Here is a 17,626-nt window from a genome sequence, read left to right as displayed (position 1 = left end):
ACATCTGGTGTACAGTCCAGTGTTATTGAAAAGTATTTTGCAGAATGGGCAGCTTCTACAATTTTCTTTTTAATGGCTTTTGCTAGGATTTGAATCACTTCATTCTGCATATTTTTCCCTAAGTAATGAACCTGTGTTTCATGATCAGTTATTTTACGTAGATGCTCCTTCATGACTGGATCAAACAAAGCTAGGTATTTAACAAATTTTAAAAAGTTTCCATTACCTGGACTGTATAATTTTTCATTTCTACCGCAGCCATGGAATACTAAATTTTGTCCACCAAGAACTTTCACTAAAGCAATCAGACGCTCTAATATTTGTTGCCAGTATTCTTTTTTTCCTTGATCACATGTAAATGTTCTTCATCGATAGTTTTATTATAGATGAGAGGTTTATTGCAGGAGTGGGTGGGTGAGATTCTGTGGCCTGCATTGTGCAGGAGGTCCGACTAGATGATCATAATAGTCCCTTCTGACCTTAATATCTATGAGTCTATGAGTTTTTCCTTTTTTCAATAGTAATTCAAGTTCTTTCCAATTTTGAAAACATTCCAAAGGTTCTGTACTTCTTTCATGTGAAGAGAGAATTGAAGATATGTTTTTCCAGTCCTTTGAACCATTTTCAGTAAGTGATGTACTAATTGCTTGATTTCTAAACAACTTGCAGCAAAAGCAAAACACAGAATCCTTCGACACTGAATATTGTGACCAGTTTCCATGAATTTCTTCCCCATTAATGAGTTTCCTCTTGTAATGCTGAGCAGATAATTTTCTTTTATTTCCATCCTTAGGGAAGGGAAATTCATGAACTTGTTCAGGTCCATGTTTCACGAGAATTTGCCACACACTGTCATCACATCTGGGCCATGAAGCTGGGTCCCCATACTGTAACTTATTTGTAACTTCCTCATCCTTTCTTCCTTCTACTTCGTTTACTTCAATTTCTGCATGTGTCTCTGAAGGTGAATACATTTTCTCCACTTCCATATCAGTCTGATGCTGTGAGCTGCCTTCATCTAGAAGTAAGTTTCCATCATCTTGAGTTTCCAAACTGCTTTTTTGTGGATGTGAGCTACCCTCATCTCAAAGTAATATACCTTCATCTTGATGTTCCAAACTGCTTCCATTCGGATGTGAGCTAACCTTCTCCTCTCCAAGTAAAATTCCTTCATCTGGATGCTGTGAACTGCTTCCATCTTTATTTGGATTAAAGAGAAGATATTTCAGGAAAGATCCTTCCTGTTTTGCTTGGTCCTTTTCCTTCTCAGCCTTTCGTTTATGATACTCAGCTCCTGAGGGTTTTCTTTTTCCTCCTTCTGCCATGGGGCATTTGAATATTGTTATGTACTGTGCTCCTGACTGCAAGCATGATTGCGTTAAGGATGGCTGACACACTCACCACATGGTTGGCGATTTAAACCACATTGCAGCCATCCCAACACTTCTTTTCACTGCTTAAAGGTTCAGTGATTAGTAACATACACTCACTTCCCTATCAAAACAGTTAGTTACAGCGCTTACACAGAAACAAAATGACCTTTTTTGACATTATAACCCGACACCAATTGTTTGGAAAGTAATCCCCTTCCTCATGGTTACCCGCTTGGAGTGTGATGTCATCACTTTCATAGTCTATTAAGCATTAATACTTTTCTTTTATGGACTTTATTTATTGCATGTGAACCAGTTATAACAAAGAAAAGTTCATAATTATACAGCCCAATAATAACGCTAAAGTTTAATAACGCTTAAAGATACTCACATTTTGGATTTATAATGCTGAAAGATGTTATTCTTTATTCTTTGGCACCAAGAAACACAATTTTCCACAGTATTCACTCAATTCTTAACCATATACCTGCAACGTGTGTTAAAATGACTGTTTGATATCAACTTGTGATATCTCTGCTCTACATGAATTTCCGGCTATGCGACCTTGATGTATATTCAAGTTAGGTGTCACTAGCATTGCAGCGCTTGCCACTGGCAGATGTGTTTCATTGTGGCTGAGTTATTGCTTATCAAAATTGTGGAGTGGGTCATCTTGACCCTACCTCGCAAACTGAAAAAAAATTGGCTAAATATTATTTATTTTTGCAGTAAATAAAAGATTTGACATATTAATACATTCTCAAAAATGTAGAGAAATGAATTATAATTCATATTCCCTCCATACGCACATGGGAATTGAAATAATGACAGCTTAATTATTTTATTTGTATTTTTTTCATCTTTTTTTTTAATTTGATTCCCCCCCCCTAGAATTTGGTGCCCCATTTAATTTGGCATCCTAGGAGACCTCCTAGTTTGCCAATATGGATGGGCTTCCCCTGCCAGCATCAGGGATTGAGGGGCAGGAAGCAGGGTGTACAGAGTCAGGCTGGCAGTGCTGGAGGCTATGGGGGCAGGCAGGGGGTGTACACAGAGAAGTGGGCACTGCTGAGGGTTGTGGAGGCAGGCAGGGTGTGTACAGTGACAGGCGAGTAGCACTGAGGCTTTGTGGGTTCTGTGACATTCTATACCTTGGGGGAGTGTACTGTAACCCCCATATTCCAGATCTTACATATAGAGCATACCTTGTAAAGTATCAGGGGAAAGGTTATGATCTGCTGAAAGTCATTTCTCTATCCATATTTGTGCATCATTAATGCATATGAAGTTATGAGAATTGTGTTGTACGGTGGTCACTAAACATGCTGTAAGTTGGGGAATCAGCCAGATATTAGCTCCCCAGAGGCAACAGAAAGGAAACCTAGCAGATCACTGGTCCAGATAACATGAGGGGAACATCACAGTGGCGCAGCGAACAGGGTGTATGGGCAGCTTGTTACTCCAAGTGGAGTTCACACTTTAAGCACTAATATTTGTGATTTTAAATGAGTCTTCTGTGCAGTGGCTAAGAACAGTCAGGAGGAGGTCACATTTTTGTTATTTTCTGTTTCTTTATTTCGGGTGAGGGAAATAAGCACAAGAAAGCAGAAAAATGAATACCAGTGAGGCAGCTACAAAACTAGAGCTGGACAGACTGGCAGCAGCAGAAAAGGAAAAGTACCGTGATTTTCAAATGTGGCAAGCAGAAATGAGGCTCAAAGAAGAGGGGGCTGCACACAGAAGGGCTATGGAAGAAAGAAAGAGAGAGAGAGAGAGAGAGAGAGAGAGAGAGAGCAAAAACACCAACTGGACTTGATAGAGAAGCAGAACAGGAGGCTCCTGCCTCCAACGACTCCCATCACTCCCAAAATCCACAAATGGGAACACTTATGTCCTGCATACAGTGAAGACAATGATATTGCTGAATATCTGACTGCCTTCGACAGACCGTGTGTGATACATGATATCCCTGATGGTAAGAGAGCTCCTACCCTGATTGCAAAATTAACTGGTCAAGCTTGAAATGTATTCAATGGAATGCCTATTGAAGATGCTATTCTAAATTTAAAGATATTGTTTTGCGAAGTTTTCAGATTACCCCTGAAACATATAGAGTTAAATGAAGGAATCTTAAGCGGGATATTGGGATGAGTAATGGGGAATATGTAAACAAAATGAAAGATTTGTTGGGGGAGTTGTGACATTCTATACCTTCAGGGAGCATACTGTAACCCCCATATTCCTCATTTTCATATAATCATGATCTTACATGTAAAGCATGCATTGTAAGGTATCAGGGGAAAGGTTATGATCTGCTGAAAGTCATGTCTCTATCCATACATGTGTATCATTAATGCATACGGAGTTATGTGAATTGTGTTGTATGGTGGTCACTAAAACATGCTGTAAGTTGGGGAATCAGCCAAATATTAGACCCACAGAGGCAACAGCAAGGAAAGTAACCAAAGCCTGGGCAGGGTGTCAAATGATCCATCAACAGCCATTGTCCAGCAATGCAATGTCCAATTGTCCAATGCAATGACTCACCTTCATGAGGCCCCGCAAAGGGAATTACTCAACCTTGCTTGGAGAGACTCAGCAATGCTCCCCAGACATGCCTGGACTTGTGCTCTCCAAGAACATGGAGGGTATACAACAGACAGAGTGGGCACATACTGGGCCCTTCTTCTGCCTCCACCTTCGCTGCAAGCAGCTAAGACACCGAGAAGAAGACAAGACTTTAACAGGGGAGACTGGCGCAGGTTTGAGGAACAAACCTGTATATTAAGGACTGCAACATCCAGTGGGGTGAGAAAAACTGCTTAATCTAGATGTTGCCAAGTCTAATAGAGTTGAGAGTTTAGACTGCATCCTTATAGTTTATTTTATTTTTGGTAACCACTCTGACTTTTTGCCTATCACTTAATATCACCTAAAATCTATCTTTGTAGTTAATAAATTTATTTGTTTATTCTACCTGAAGCCATGTGTTTGGTTTGAAGTGTGTAAGAGACTCCCCTTGGGATTCTTTTGTTAAATTGACGAACTCATATAAGCTTGCGCATAACTGGACACTGCAAGATGAAGGTTCCTAGGGTTGTGTCTTGGACTGGATATATTGGCTAGTGTCATTCAGCTGCACAATCCAAGGAGTCGCTTACATGCCAGAGGCTGTGCGTGAACAGCCCAGGAGTGGGGGTTCTCACAGCTGAGCAGGGTAATGCTGGCTTCAGGAATCAAGGATAGGAGTGACCTAACAGATCACTGGTCTGGATAACACCAGAGAGGAACATCACAGGGTTGTAGAGCAGCATGTAGACTGACAGCTGGGCAGTGCTGCTGAAATAATTCTTTTCATCGTGATTGTTGGTCCAAGGCCAGCTTTGGGACCTTTCCTGGTACAGAGTGCGTTTGGGGAGTTTCAGGGTCTCTTTGCCCTGGCAAGCCACAGAACTGCAGTCTGGGTGTCACAACCTTTATTCACAAAAAGAAAAGGAGTACTTGTGGCACCTTAGAGACTAACAAATTTATTAGAGCATAAGCTTTCGTGAGCTACAGCTCACTTCATCGGATGCATTTGGTGGAAAAAACAGAGGAGAGATTTATATACACACACACAGAGAACATGAAACAATGGGTTTATCATACACACTGTAAGGAGAGTGATCACTTAAGATAAGCCATCACCCACAGCAGGGGGGGGAAAAGGAGGAAAACCTTCCATGGTGATAAGCAGGTAGGCTAATTCCAGCAGTTAACAAGAATATCAGAGGAACAGTGGGGGGTGGGGTGGGAGGGAGAAATACCATGGGGAAATAGTTTTACTTTGTGTAATGACTCATCCATTCCCAGTCTCTATTCAAGCCTAAGTTAATTGTATCCAGTTTGCAAATTAATTCCAATTCAGCAGTCTCTCGTTGGAGTCTGTTTTTGAAGCTTTTTTGTTGAAGTATAGCCACTCTTAGGTCTGTGATCGAGTGACCAGAGAGATTGAAGTGTTCTCCAACTGGTTTTTGAATGTTATAATTCTTGACGTCTGATTTGTGTCCATTCATTCTTTTACGTAGAGACTGTCCAGTTTGGCCAATGTACATGGCAGAGGGGCATTGCTGGCACATGATGGCATATATCACATTGGTAGATGCGCAGGTGAACGAGCCTCTGATAGTGTGGCTGATGTGATTAGGCCCTATGATGGTATCCCCTGAATAGATATGTGGACAGAGTTGGCAACGGGCTTTGTTGCAAGGATAGGTTCCTGGGTTAGTGGTTCTGTTGTGTGGTGTGTGGTTGCTGGTGAGTATTTGCTTCAGATTGGGGGGCTGTCTGTAAGCAAGGACTGGTCTGTCTCCCAAGATCTGTGAGAGTGATGGGTCGTCCTTCAGGATAGGTTGTAGATCCTTGATGATGCGTTGGAGGGGTTTTAGTTGGGGGCTGAAGGTGATGGCTAGTGGCGTTCTGTTGTTTTCTTTGTTGGGCCTGTCCTGTAGTAGGTGACTTCTGGGTACTCTTCTGGCTCTGTCAATCTGTTTCTTCACTTCAGCAGGTGGGTACTGTAGTTGTAGGAATGCATGATAGAGATCTTGTAGGTGTTTGTCTCTGTCTGAGGGGTTGGAGCAAATGCGGTTATATCGTAGCGCTTGGCTGTAGACAATGGATCGAGTGGTATGATCTGGATGAAAGCTAGAGGCATGTAGGTAGGAATAGCGGTCAGTAGGTTTCCGATATAGGGTGGTGTTTATGTGACCATCGCTTATTAGCACCGTAGTGTCCAGGAAGTGGATCTCTTGTGTGGACTGGTCCAGGCTGAGGTTGATGGTGGGATGGAAATTGTTGAAATCATGGTGGAATTCCTCAAGAGCTTCTTTTCCATGGGTCCAGATGATGAAGATGTCATCAATGTAGCGCAAGTAGAGTAGGGGCATTAGGGAACGAGAGCTGAGGAAGCGTTGTTCTAAGTCAGCCATAAAAATGTTGGCATACTGTGGGGCCATGCGGGTACCCATCGCAGTGCCGCTGATTTGAAGGTATACATTGTCACCAAATGTGAAATAGTTATGGGTCAGGACAAAGTCACAAAGTTCTGCCACCAGGTTAGCCGTGACAGTATCGGGGATACTGTTCCTGACGGCTTGTAGTCCATCTTTGTGTGGAATGTTGGTGTAGAGGCTTCTACATCCATAGTGGCTAGGATGGTGTTTTTAGGAAGATCACCAATGGACTGTAGTTTCCTCAGGAAATCGGTGGTGTCTCGAAGATAGCTGGGAGTGCTGGTAACGAAGGGCCTGAGGAGGGAGTCTACATAGCCAGACAATCCTGCTGTCAGGGTGCCAATGCCTGAGATGATGGGGCGTCCGGGATTTCCAGGTTTATGGATCTTGGGTAGCAGATAGAATACCCCAGGTCCTGGCTCCAGGGGTGTGTCTGTGCGGATTTGTTCTTGTGCTTTTTCAGGGAGTTTCTTGAGCAAATGCTGTAGTTTCTTTTGGTAACTCTCAGTGGGATCAGAGGGTAATGGCTTGTAGAAAGTGGTGTTGGAGAGCTGCCTAGTAGCCTCTTGTTCATACTCTGACCTATTCATGATGACGACAGCACCTCCTTTGTCAGCCTTTTTGATTATGATGTCAGAGTTGTTTCTGAGGCTGTGGATGGCACTGTGTTCTGCATGGCTGAGGTTATGGGGTAAGCGATGCTGCTTTTCCACAATTTCAGCTCGTGCACGTCGGCGGAAGCAGTCTATGTAGAAATCCAGGCTGCTGTTTCGACCTTCAGGAGGAGTCCACCTAGAATCCTTCTTTTTGTAGTGTTGGCAGGAAGGTCTCTGTGGGTTAATATGTTGGTCAGAGGTGTGTTGGAAATATTCCTTGAGTCTGAGACGTCGAAAATAGGATTCTAGGTCACCACAGAACTGTATCATGTTCGTGGGGGTGGAGGGGCAAAAGGAGAGGCCCCGAGATAGGACAGATTCTTCCGCTGGGCTAAGAGTATAGTTGGATAGATTAACAATATTGCTGGGTGGGTTACGGGAACCATTGTTGTGGCCCCTTGTGGCATATAGTAGTTTAGATAGCTTAGTGTCCTTTTTCTTTTGTAGAGAATCAAAGTGTGTTTTGTAAATGGCTTGTCTAATTTTTGTAAAGTCCAGCCACGAGGAAGTTTGTGTGGAAGGTTGGTTCTTTATGAGAGTATCCAGTTTTGAGAGCTCATTCTTAATCTTTCCCTGTTTGCTGTAGAGGATGTTAATCAGGTGGTTCCGCAGTTTCCTTGAGAGTGTGTGGCACAAGCTGTCAGCATAGTCTGTGTGGTATGTAGATTGTAATGGATTTTTTACCTTCAGTCCTTTCGGTATGATGTCCATCTGTTTGCATTTGGAGAGGAAGATGATGTTTGTCTGTATCTGTGCGAGTTTTTTCATGAAGTTGACAGATTTCCACTCTATACGGCTAAATTCAGTGCCTTGCATAATCACAGGTTTTAGAGTAGCAGCCGTGTTAGTCTGTATTCACAAAAAGAAAAGGAGTACTTGTGGCACCTTAGAGACTAACAAATTTATTAGAGCATAAGCTTTCGTGAGCTACAGCTCACTTCATCGGATGCATTTGGTGGAAAAAACAGAGGAGAGACCATCGCTTATTAGCACCGTAGTGTCCAGGAAGTGGATCTCCAGGCTGCTGTTTCGACCTTCAGGAGGAGTCCACCTATCCTATTTTCGACGTCTCAGACTCAAGGAATATTTCCAACACACCTCTGACCAACATATTAACCCACAGAGACCTTCCTGCCAACACTACAAAAAGAAGGATTCTAGGTGGACTCCTCCTGATGGTCGAAACAGCAGCCTGGATTTCTACATAGACTGCTTCCGCCGACGTGCACGAGCTGAAATTGTGGAAAAGCAGCATCGCTTACCCCATAACCTCAGCCATGCAGAACACAGTGCCATCCACAGCCTCAGAAACAACTCTGACATCATAATCAAAAAGGCTGACAAAGGAGGTGCTGTCGTCATCATGAATAGGTCAGAGTATGAACAAGAGGCTACTAGGCAGCTCTCCAACACCACTTTCTACAAGCCATTACCCTCTGATCCCACTGAGAGTTACCAAAAGAAACTACAGCATTTGCTCAAGAAACTCCCTGAAAAAGCACAAGAACAAATCCGCACAGACACACCCCTGGAGCCAGGACCTGGGGTATTCTATCTGCTACCCAAGATCCATAAACCTGGAAATCCTGGACGCCCCATCATCTCAGGCATTGGCACCCTGACAGCAGGATTGTCTGGCTATGTAGACTCCCTCCTCAGGCCCTTCGTTACCAGCACTCCCAGCTATCTTCGAGACACCACCGATTTCCTGAGGAAACTACAGTCCATTGGTGATCTTCCTAAAAACACCATCCTATCCACTATGGATGTAGAAGCCTCTACACCAACACTCCACACAAAGATGGGCTACAAGCCGTCAGGAACAGTATCCCCGATACTGTCACGGCTAACCTGGTGGCAGAACTTTGTGACTTTGTCCTGACCCATAACTATTTCACATTTGGTGACAATGTATACCTTCAAATCAGCGGCACTGCGATGGGTACCCGCATGGCCCCACAGTATGCCAACATTTTTATGGCTGACTTAGAACAACGCTTCCTCAGCTCTCGTTCCCTAATGCCCCTACTCTACTTGCGCTACATTGATGACATCTTCATCATCTGGACCCATGGAAAAGAAGCTCTTGAGGAATTCCACCATGATTTCAACAATTTCCATCCCACCATCAACCTCAGCCTGGACCAGTCCACACAAGAGATCCACTTCCTGGACACTACGGTGCTAATAAGCGATGGTCACATAAACACCACCCTATATCGGAAACCTACTGACCGCTATTCCTACCTACATGCCTCTAGCTTTCATCCAGATCATACCACTCGATCCATTGTCTACAGCCAAGCGCTACGATATAACCGCATTTGCTCCAACCCCTCAGACAGAGACAAACACCTACAAGATCTCTATCATGCATTCCTACAACTACAGTACCCACCTGCTGAAGTGAAGAAACAGATTGACAGAGCCAGAAGAGTACCCAGAAGTCACCTACTACAGTACAGGCCCAACAAAGAAAACAACAGAACGCCACTAGCCATCACCTTCAGCCCCCAACTAAAACCCCTCCAACGCATCATCAAGGATCTACAACCTATCCTGAAGGACGAGCCATCGCTCTCTCAGATCTTGGGAGACAGACCAGTCCTTGCTTACAGACAGCCCCCCAATCTGAAGCAAATACTCACCAGCAACCACACACCACACAACAGAACCACTAACCCAGGAACCTATCCTTGCAACAAAGCCCGTTGCCAACTCTGTCCACATATCTATTCAGGGGATACCATCATAGGGCCTAATCACATCAGCCACACTATCAGAGGCTCGTTCACCTGCGCATCTACCAATGTGATATATGCCATCATGTGCCAGCAATGCCCCTCTGCCATGTACATTGGCCAAACTGGACAGTCTCTACGTAAAAGAATGAATGGACACAAATCAGACGTCAAGAATCATAACATTCAAAAACCAGTTGGAGAACACTTCAATCTCTCTGGTCACTCGATCACAGACCTAAGAGTGGCTATACTTCAACAAAAAAGCTTCAAAAACAGACTCCAACGAGAGACTGCTGAATTGGAATTAATTTGCAAACTGGATACAATTAACTTAGGCTTGAATAGAGACTGGGAATGGATGAGTCATTACACAAAGTAAAACTATTTCCCCATGGTATTTCTCCCTCCCACCCCACCCCCCACTGTTCCTCTGATATTCTTGTTAACTGCTGGAATTAGCCTACCTTGCTTGTCACCATGAAAGGTTTTCCTCCTTCCCCCCCCTGCTGTTGGTGATGGCTTATCTTAAGTGATCACTCTCCTTACACTGTGTATGATAAACCCATTGTTTCATGTTCTCTGTGTGTGTGTATATAAATCTCTCCTCTGTTTTTTCCACCAAATGCATCCGATGAAGTGAGCTGTAGCTCACGAAAGCTTATGCTCTAATAAATTTGTTAGTCTCTAAGGTGCCACAAGTACTCCTTTTCTTTTTGTGAATACAGACTAACACGGCTGCTACTCTGGAACCTTTATTCAGTTTTGCTTCCAATGGTTCTTGTTATGTAACTTCAGGCATTTCACTGGTAGAAATAACCATTGATATTTTTGTGACACTGTACCCCATATTGTTCATAGGGATATTATTATGATATGATTATAGTTTATAACATAATTATGATACATTTTATGCAAGATGGGTCAGGTCCTATGAGGACCTAATAGAAGAAATGGTTGTAGGGGACAATCTTGGTTTGATCATGAGCTAATTCAGTTCAAACTAAATGGAAGGATAAACAAAAATAGATCTGTGACTAGGGTTTTTGATTTCAAAAGGGCTGACTTTAAAAATTAAAGAAATTATTTAGGAAAATGGATTGGACTGAAGAACTTGTGGATCTAAATGCCAAGAAGGCCTGGAATTACTTCAAGTCAAAGTTGCAGAAACTATCAGAAGCCTGCATCCCAAGAAAGGGGAAAAAATTCATAGACAGGAGTTGTAGACCAAGCTGGATGAGCAAGCATCTCAGAGAGGTGATTAAGAAAAAGCAGAAAAAAGTGTAGCATTGGTATATAAGCAGGTATTGGCAGATGGAAGGGATCAGCAAGGAAAGCTACCTTATTGAGGTCAGAACATGTAGGGATAAAGTGAGAAAGGCCAAAAGCCATCTAGAGTTGGACCTTGCAAAGGGAATTAAAACCAATAGTAAAAGGTTCTATAGCCATATAAATAAGAAGAAAACAAAGAAAGAAGAAGTGGGACCGTTAAACACTAGGGATGGAGTGGAGGTTAAGGATAATCTAGGCATGACCCAATATCTAAACAAATACTTTGCCTCAGTCTTTAATGAGGAGCTTAGGGATAATGGTAGGATGACAAATAGGAATGAGGATATGGAGGTAGATATTACCACATCCGAGGTAGAATCCAAACTCAAACAGCTTAATGGGACTAAATCGGGGGGCCCAGATAATCTTCATCCAAGAATATTAAAGGAACTGGCACATGAAATTGCAAGCCCAATAGCAAGAATTTTTAATAAATCTGTAAACTGAGGGGTTGTACCATATGACTGGAGCTAACATAGTTCCTATTTTTAAGAAAGGAAAACAATAGTGATCCAGGTAACCACAGGCCTGTTAGTTTGACATCTGTAGTATGCAAGGTCTTGGAAAAAAAATTGAAGGAGAAAGTAGTTAAGGACATTGAAGTCAAAGGTAATTGGGACAAAATACAACATGGTTTTACAAAAGGTAGATTGTGCCAAACCAACCCGATCGCCTTCTTTGAGAAGGTAACAGAATTTTTTTAGACAAAGGAAACACAGTGGATCTAATTTACCTTGATTTTAGTAAGGCATTTGATATGGTTCCACATGGGGAATTATTAGCTAAATTGGAAAAGATAGGGATCAATATGAAAATTGAAAGGTGGATAAGGAACTGGTTAAAGGGGAGACTACAATGGGTCATACTGAAAGGTGAACAGTCAGGCTGGAAGGAGGTTACTAGTGGAGTTCCTCAGAGATATGTTTGGGGACCAATCTTATTTAATCTTTTTATTACTGACCTTGGCACAAAAAGTGGGAATGTGCTAATAAAGTTTGTGGATGACACAAAGCTGGAAGGTATTGCCAATACAGAGAAGGACCAGGATATCATATAGGAACATTAGATGATCTTGTAAACTGGAGTAATAGTAATAGGATGAAATTTAATAGTGAAAAGTGTAAGGTTATGCATTTAGGGCTTAATAACAAGAACTTTTGTTATAAACTGGGGACGCATCAACTGGAAGTAACAGAGGACGAGAAGGACCTCGGAGTATTGGTTGATCACAGGATGACTATGAGCTGTCAATATGATATGGCTGTGAAAAAAGCTAATGCGGTCTTGGGATGCATCAGGCGAGGTATTTCCAGTAGAGATAAGGAGGTTTTAGTACCATTATACAAGGCACTGGTGAGACCTCGTATGGAATATTGTGTGCAGTTCTGGTCTCCCATGTTTAAAAAGGATGAATTCAAACTGGAACAGGTACAGAGAAGGGCTACTAGGATGATCAGAGGAATGGAAAACCTGTCTTATGAAAGAAGACTCAAAGAGCTTGGCTTGTTTAGCCTAACCAAAAGAAGGCTGAGAGGAGATATGATTGCTCTTTATAAATATATCAGAGGGATAAATACCAGGGAGGGAGAGGAATTATTTAAGCTCAGTACCAATGTGGACACAAGAACAAATGGATATAAACTGGCCACCAGGAAGTTTCGACTTGAAATTAGATGAAGGTTTCTAACCATCAAAGGAGTGAATTTCTGGAACAGACTTCCAAGGGGAGCAGTGGGGGCAAAAGACATATCTGGCTTCAAGACTAAGCTTGATAAGTTTATGGAGGGGATAGTATGTTGGGATAGCCTAATTTTGGCAATTAAATGATCTTTGACTTTTAGTGGTAAATATGCCCAATGGCCTGAGATGGGATGTAGGATGGGGTGGGATCTCAGTTACTACAGAGAATTCTTTCCTGGGTGTCTGGCTGGTGAGTCTTGCCCACATGCTCAGGGTTTAGCTGATCGCCATATTTGGGGTCGGGAAGGAATTTTCCTCCAGGGCAGATTGGCATAAGCCCTGGGGATTTTTCACCTTCCTCTGCAGCATGGGGCACGGGTCACTTGTTGGAGGATTCTCTGCACCTTGAAGTCTTTAAACCACGATTTGAGGACTTCAATAGCTCAGACATAGGTTAGGAGTTTGTTACAGGAGTGGGTGGGCGAGATTCTGTGGCTTGTATTGTGCAGGAGGTCAGACTAGACATTCATAATGGTCCCTTATGACCATAAAGTCTATGATTCTATAATTCTATAATATGTCATTGGAAAAGTTTGACTTTCTGAATATGATTATCCTATTTGTATGCATGTATGATTTTTGTCTGACGTTATGAATATTGAATACTTATCTGTTTTTCAAATGTAGTTACACCTAGGTAACACCCACTAGGCAAGATGCTTTCAGTCTAGATAGCTGGTTGGGAAAGGCCTATTCAGGGCAATGAGCCATTGGGGGAAACAATAGGCCTTAAGAGAAACTTATCTTCCACCTGGTGAGCCTCCCTGAGAATGTGTCAGACAGCTTATAAGTAATGGATGTTATGACTGTACAAGGCATGTGACCAGGCCACATAACTCTGGACTCCAGCCTGGGGAGTCTGTAATTTTCCCACAAACTGGTCTGGGAACCAAGTTTTGAAACAAAGGGTTCCCGCCATATGCTAAAGCTATATAAGGCAGGGAGTTACCTCATCAGTGGTTCTTCACTCCCCACTCACGAGGACTCCTAGATTGTTAATAACTATACAACATTTACTGTACTATTTGTTATAAAGTGTGTAACCCCCTTTGCTGTGCTTCCCTCCCTTCACAGGCACCTTGAGCATTTCTGAATTGTATCGACGCATCAACCACCTCATGGCAGCTTTCAACCGCACCACCTCTGACCCTTCAACATTCATCCTAATGGGCATCCCTGGCCTGGAGGCTGCCCATATCTGGATTTCCATCCCTTTCGCTACATTATACATTATCAGCCTGTTGGGAAATTTCACGCTTCTGTCTGTTGTAGGTAAGGAGCAGACCCTGCACAAGCCGATGTACCTGCTACTCTGCATGCTGGCGCTTACAGATATCGCCACACCTACCTTTGTCGTACCAAAGGCACTGTGTATATTTTGGTTTAATTTGAAAGGCATTACTGTGGCTGGCTGCCTCACGCAGATGTTCTTCCTCCATATGGTTTCTGTTATGCACTCATCCACCCTTGTGACAATGGCCTTCGATCGCTACATTGCCATAAATAACCCTCTGAGATACGCCACCATCCTCAGCAATGCACGACTAGTTAAGCTAGGGCTTGTAGGTTTGATAAGAGCTGTTCTCTTCATTCTGCCTCTACCCCTGCTCATGAGTCAGCAGCCATTCTGTGCCAACCACATTATCTCCCACACGCAATGTGAGTACATAGCTGTGGCAAAGATGGTGTGTGGGGACATCAGAGTCACCAGGATATATGGCTTGGTGCTAATGTTTGTAATCAATGGGTTTGACTTGACGCTCATTGCCCTGTCTTACGGTCTGATCATCAGGGCTGTCCTCAGAATCTCCTCTAAGAAAGCCCACCAGAAAGCCCTCAACACCTGCACAGCCCACATCTGTGTGATGCTGACATATTATACCCCTGGCCTCTTCTCCAATATCACACACCAGCTCAGTCAAGGCATCTCTCCCTACATTCACATCATCTTGGCCAACATCTATCTCCTTATCCCTCCGATGCTCAACCCTATCATTTATGGGGTCAAAACCAAAGAGCTTCGTGACAAAGTAGGCAAATACACCTGCAGAAGGTGATTGCCTGTGGTCACTGACTTTAAACACGGGTGACTAGAGGGGGAAAGCGTATCTCCTCGTTAATCAAGGGCACCCTGTCACAGTTTGGTTGAGCTAAGCATTGTGGAAGTTCACAGTCTGAGAAGTTCCTCCCACCCAATATCTTATTACTGCATCATTAAGCACTGCTCTTTCTATTGCTGAGTTCCCTCTCTCTGACCATCATCTGACCTCTTTCATTGTCACCCATCAGCCTCCCTCCCCACACACCGTGTTACTCAGCCTTTCCGTGACTCGAAGGCTATGTCTGTACTACCATGGTAAGTGAACCTACTCTACGCAACTCCAGCTATGTGAATAACGTAGCTCTAGTTGACATACCTTAGGTCAAGTTACCATGTGGTCTACACTGCAGAGCCATCTGCAGTCGATTTGGTGGGTCTTTACTAGACCCGCTAAATCGACTGTCAGTGGATCTATGAGCGTCGATCCCAGCTGTAGTGTAGACCTGCCCTAAGACTACCATAAAATACTGTAGCATTTTGATGCAAAGTGGTTTTCCATTAGTCCCTGTGTGGTCATGGTTCAGTTTTACAAACAGAAGCTACACTTTCAGATAGCCAAAGAGAAAAAGAAAGAAATAGCAAAACTGAACTTCTTTATCATATGTACAGTGATCCCATGAGCAAAATTTACCTGATTTTTCTACATTGAATCCATCAGGAAACCTGGAGGATATTCCTAATGTTTCAGTTGGAAAGTCCTAATCCAGGAAAGCTGCTGTAGGAATTGAGGACATTCTACTAGAGTTTACTGATATTTTCCTGTACTATTTTATTATGAGGTTAGAGCAGTAAACCTGACATTGTTTATTTGGCCTCTTGAACATATTTCATAACAAATGAAAGCTTGGTTAATTGACTACACAATTGATCAACAACCAGTATGAATCACTCCTTCCTCTCAGATTCAGTATTTAGAAACAATGAAGGCACCTACAGAAATAATTCTCCTGAGCAAAAATGTCGATGAAGTTTATGAGCCTCCAGCATTAAAGAAATAAATAGAAACATTTAGTTTTGTTTTTCTCATTGAAAGATTCTTGAAATGGTAAATGCTCGTTCAAAACGGCTACAATCTAAAGACACAGACCTATTCAAAGCAGCAGTATTACTTCCCAAAGCCAATGAGTTTGTAGCTACATTTCAAACTGAGATAAAAGTAGCCAAACATTCAGCAAGTAAATTAACAGGAAAATGGGGGAGAGAAATCAAGTCTGAAGAGAAGTGCTTGAGAAAGGCAAAGGGCAGGGGAGCAGCTCATTTTGTGGCAGACCAGGGAGCAGAGCAGACCTGCTACAGGCAGGTGCAGGGGAGAGGATCGGAGGGAAGGCAGAATATGCCCCTGAACATCGTCCCAAAGATCCCTCCCTGAGGGAAGGGAGGGCCTGCTGCAGGGACACCCCGGGAGGGAAGCAGTCGTCTCTCACATGAATGCTGGACTTGACTGATCCCCTTTATTTGCTCTTGGGGCTACCCCAGCAGGGGAGAGTCCTGGGACTGAGCTGGCCCTGGGAGGTTGGGCCACGTCACAGGAAGAGGCAGTTGCTGCCTGAGAAGAAAGGAGTGAGAGCTTGTTACATGCCACCGCCAGAAGGTTCCTTGGGGTGAGCAGACACCCGTCCTGCTGCTTTACCCCAGACGGACACCTTGGGACCTTCGCAGGGAGGTGGTAGGAAGAGGCCCAGGTAGGCAGCAGGTATAATAGGCCAGTGGAGGCTAAACCTCCCTCAGCTGTGCAGCCCCCAACCTGCCACCTTTGGGGAGGGGACACCTAGGCCCTGGCCTGCGCTCCACCCCGATGCCCCCTCCCGCTTTTTCCCCATGGCCCCCCCACACTCCACCTCCTCTTATCCCTGCTCCGCCCCTTTGCCGAGGCCCCCTTTGCTTATCGCTGAATCCGTCCTCTCCTCCCCCGAGAGGCCCCCGCAGCCCACCACTCACCGAGCCTCTCCCCTTCTCCATCGCCCCGTGGGGTCCTCCGTTCCCCACGGTGTTGGCTCTAGTCTGGACTCCCTCCTCTCCACCACCCCCTCCTCCGTGGCCCCCCTACCCACAGATCACCGAGTCCCTCCTGTCCTCCATCCCCTTCCCCCATTCCCCCCACACCTGCCATTGGCTGAATCCTTCCTCTCCTCCACTCCCTGCTTACTGCTCATTGAATCCCTCCTCTCCTCCACTCTCCTTTCCCCAGGGCCCTTTGCCCACCGCCTGCTGAGTCCTCTTCCCCTACAGACCGATCTCCCCGCCCCTGAGGCCCCTACACCTGCTGTTAGCCAATGAAAAACCGAACCACGTTTCAAAGTGGGCCCTGGCCTCCTGGCCCTCCGTACTCCAGCCCCCTTACTGAGTTGCTCCAGCATCAGCAGGCATCACAGCATGAGGAGTCCCACAGCTGGGCCAGGTAGCGGAGCCAGAGATCAACCAAAGAGGAGAGGCATGCAAATGCCATAGGTGAGTAAGTGGCGCAAAGTCCAAACAAGGAGCGAAAATGAACTAGGGACACTAGAATAAGCAAATTTATGTCTTGGTCTTTCTCCTTTACATTGGTATATTCCAAGACATGATCATTTTTACAATACAGTGAACCGGCAGATGCAGTTTTCTGCTTTACTTACAGACAGTTTTCCAGTGGTTTGAGAGACCCTGCATTCACTGAAAATGGAATAAAATACAGGAAAAAATACAGGAAAAAAAC

At 44.0% G+C, this 17,626-nt stretch overlaps 1 protein-coding gene across 1 annotated transcript; it reads left to right on the top strand.

Annotated features, from left to right (window-relative positions):
- Window positions 1-13,905: 13,905 nt before the first annotated feature.
- On the top strand, window positions 13,906-15,202 carry LOC119843769 (putative olfactory receptor 52P1). The gene has a single exon (XM_038373600.2). The coding sequence runs from the start codon at window positions 13,952-13,954 to the stop codon at window positions 14,888-14,890; it is 939 nt and encodes a 312-aa protein (XP_038229528.1). The 5' UTR covers window positions 13,906-13,951; the 3' UTR covers window positions 14,891-15,202.
- Window positions 15,203-17,626: the final 2,424 nt, after the last annotated feature.

Source organism: Dermochelys coriacea, chromosome 1, assembly GCF_009764565.3.
Source record: "Dermochelys coriacea isolate rDerCor1 chromosome 1, rDerCor1.pri.v4, whole genome shotgun sequence".
In the NCBI taxonomy this organism is placed as follows: Eukaryota; Metazoa; Chordata; order Testudines; family Dermochelyidae; genus Dermochelys; species Dermochelys coriacea.
This window is presented reverse-complemented; position numbering and strand designations above follow the sequence as displayed.

Excerpts from the sequence above, each read along its gene's own strand:
- LOC119843769 (XM_038373600.2), top strand. The coding sequence starts at position 13,952 with ATGGCAGCTTTCAACCGCACCACCTCTGACCCTTCAACATTCATCCTA.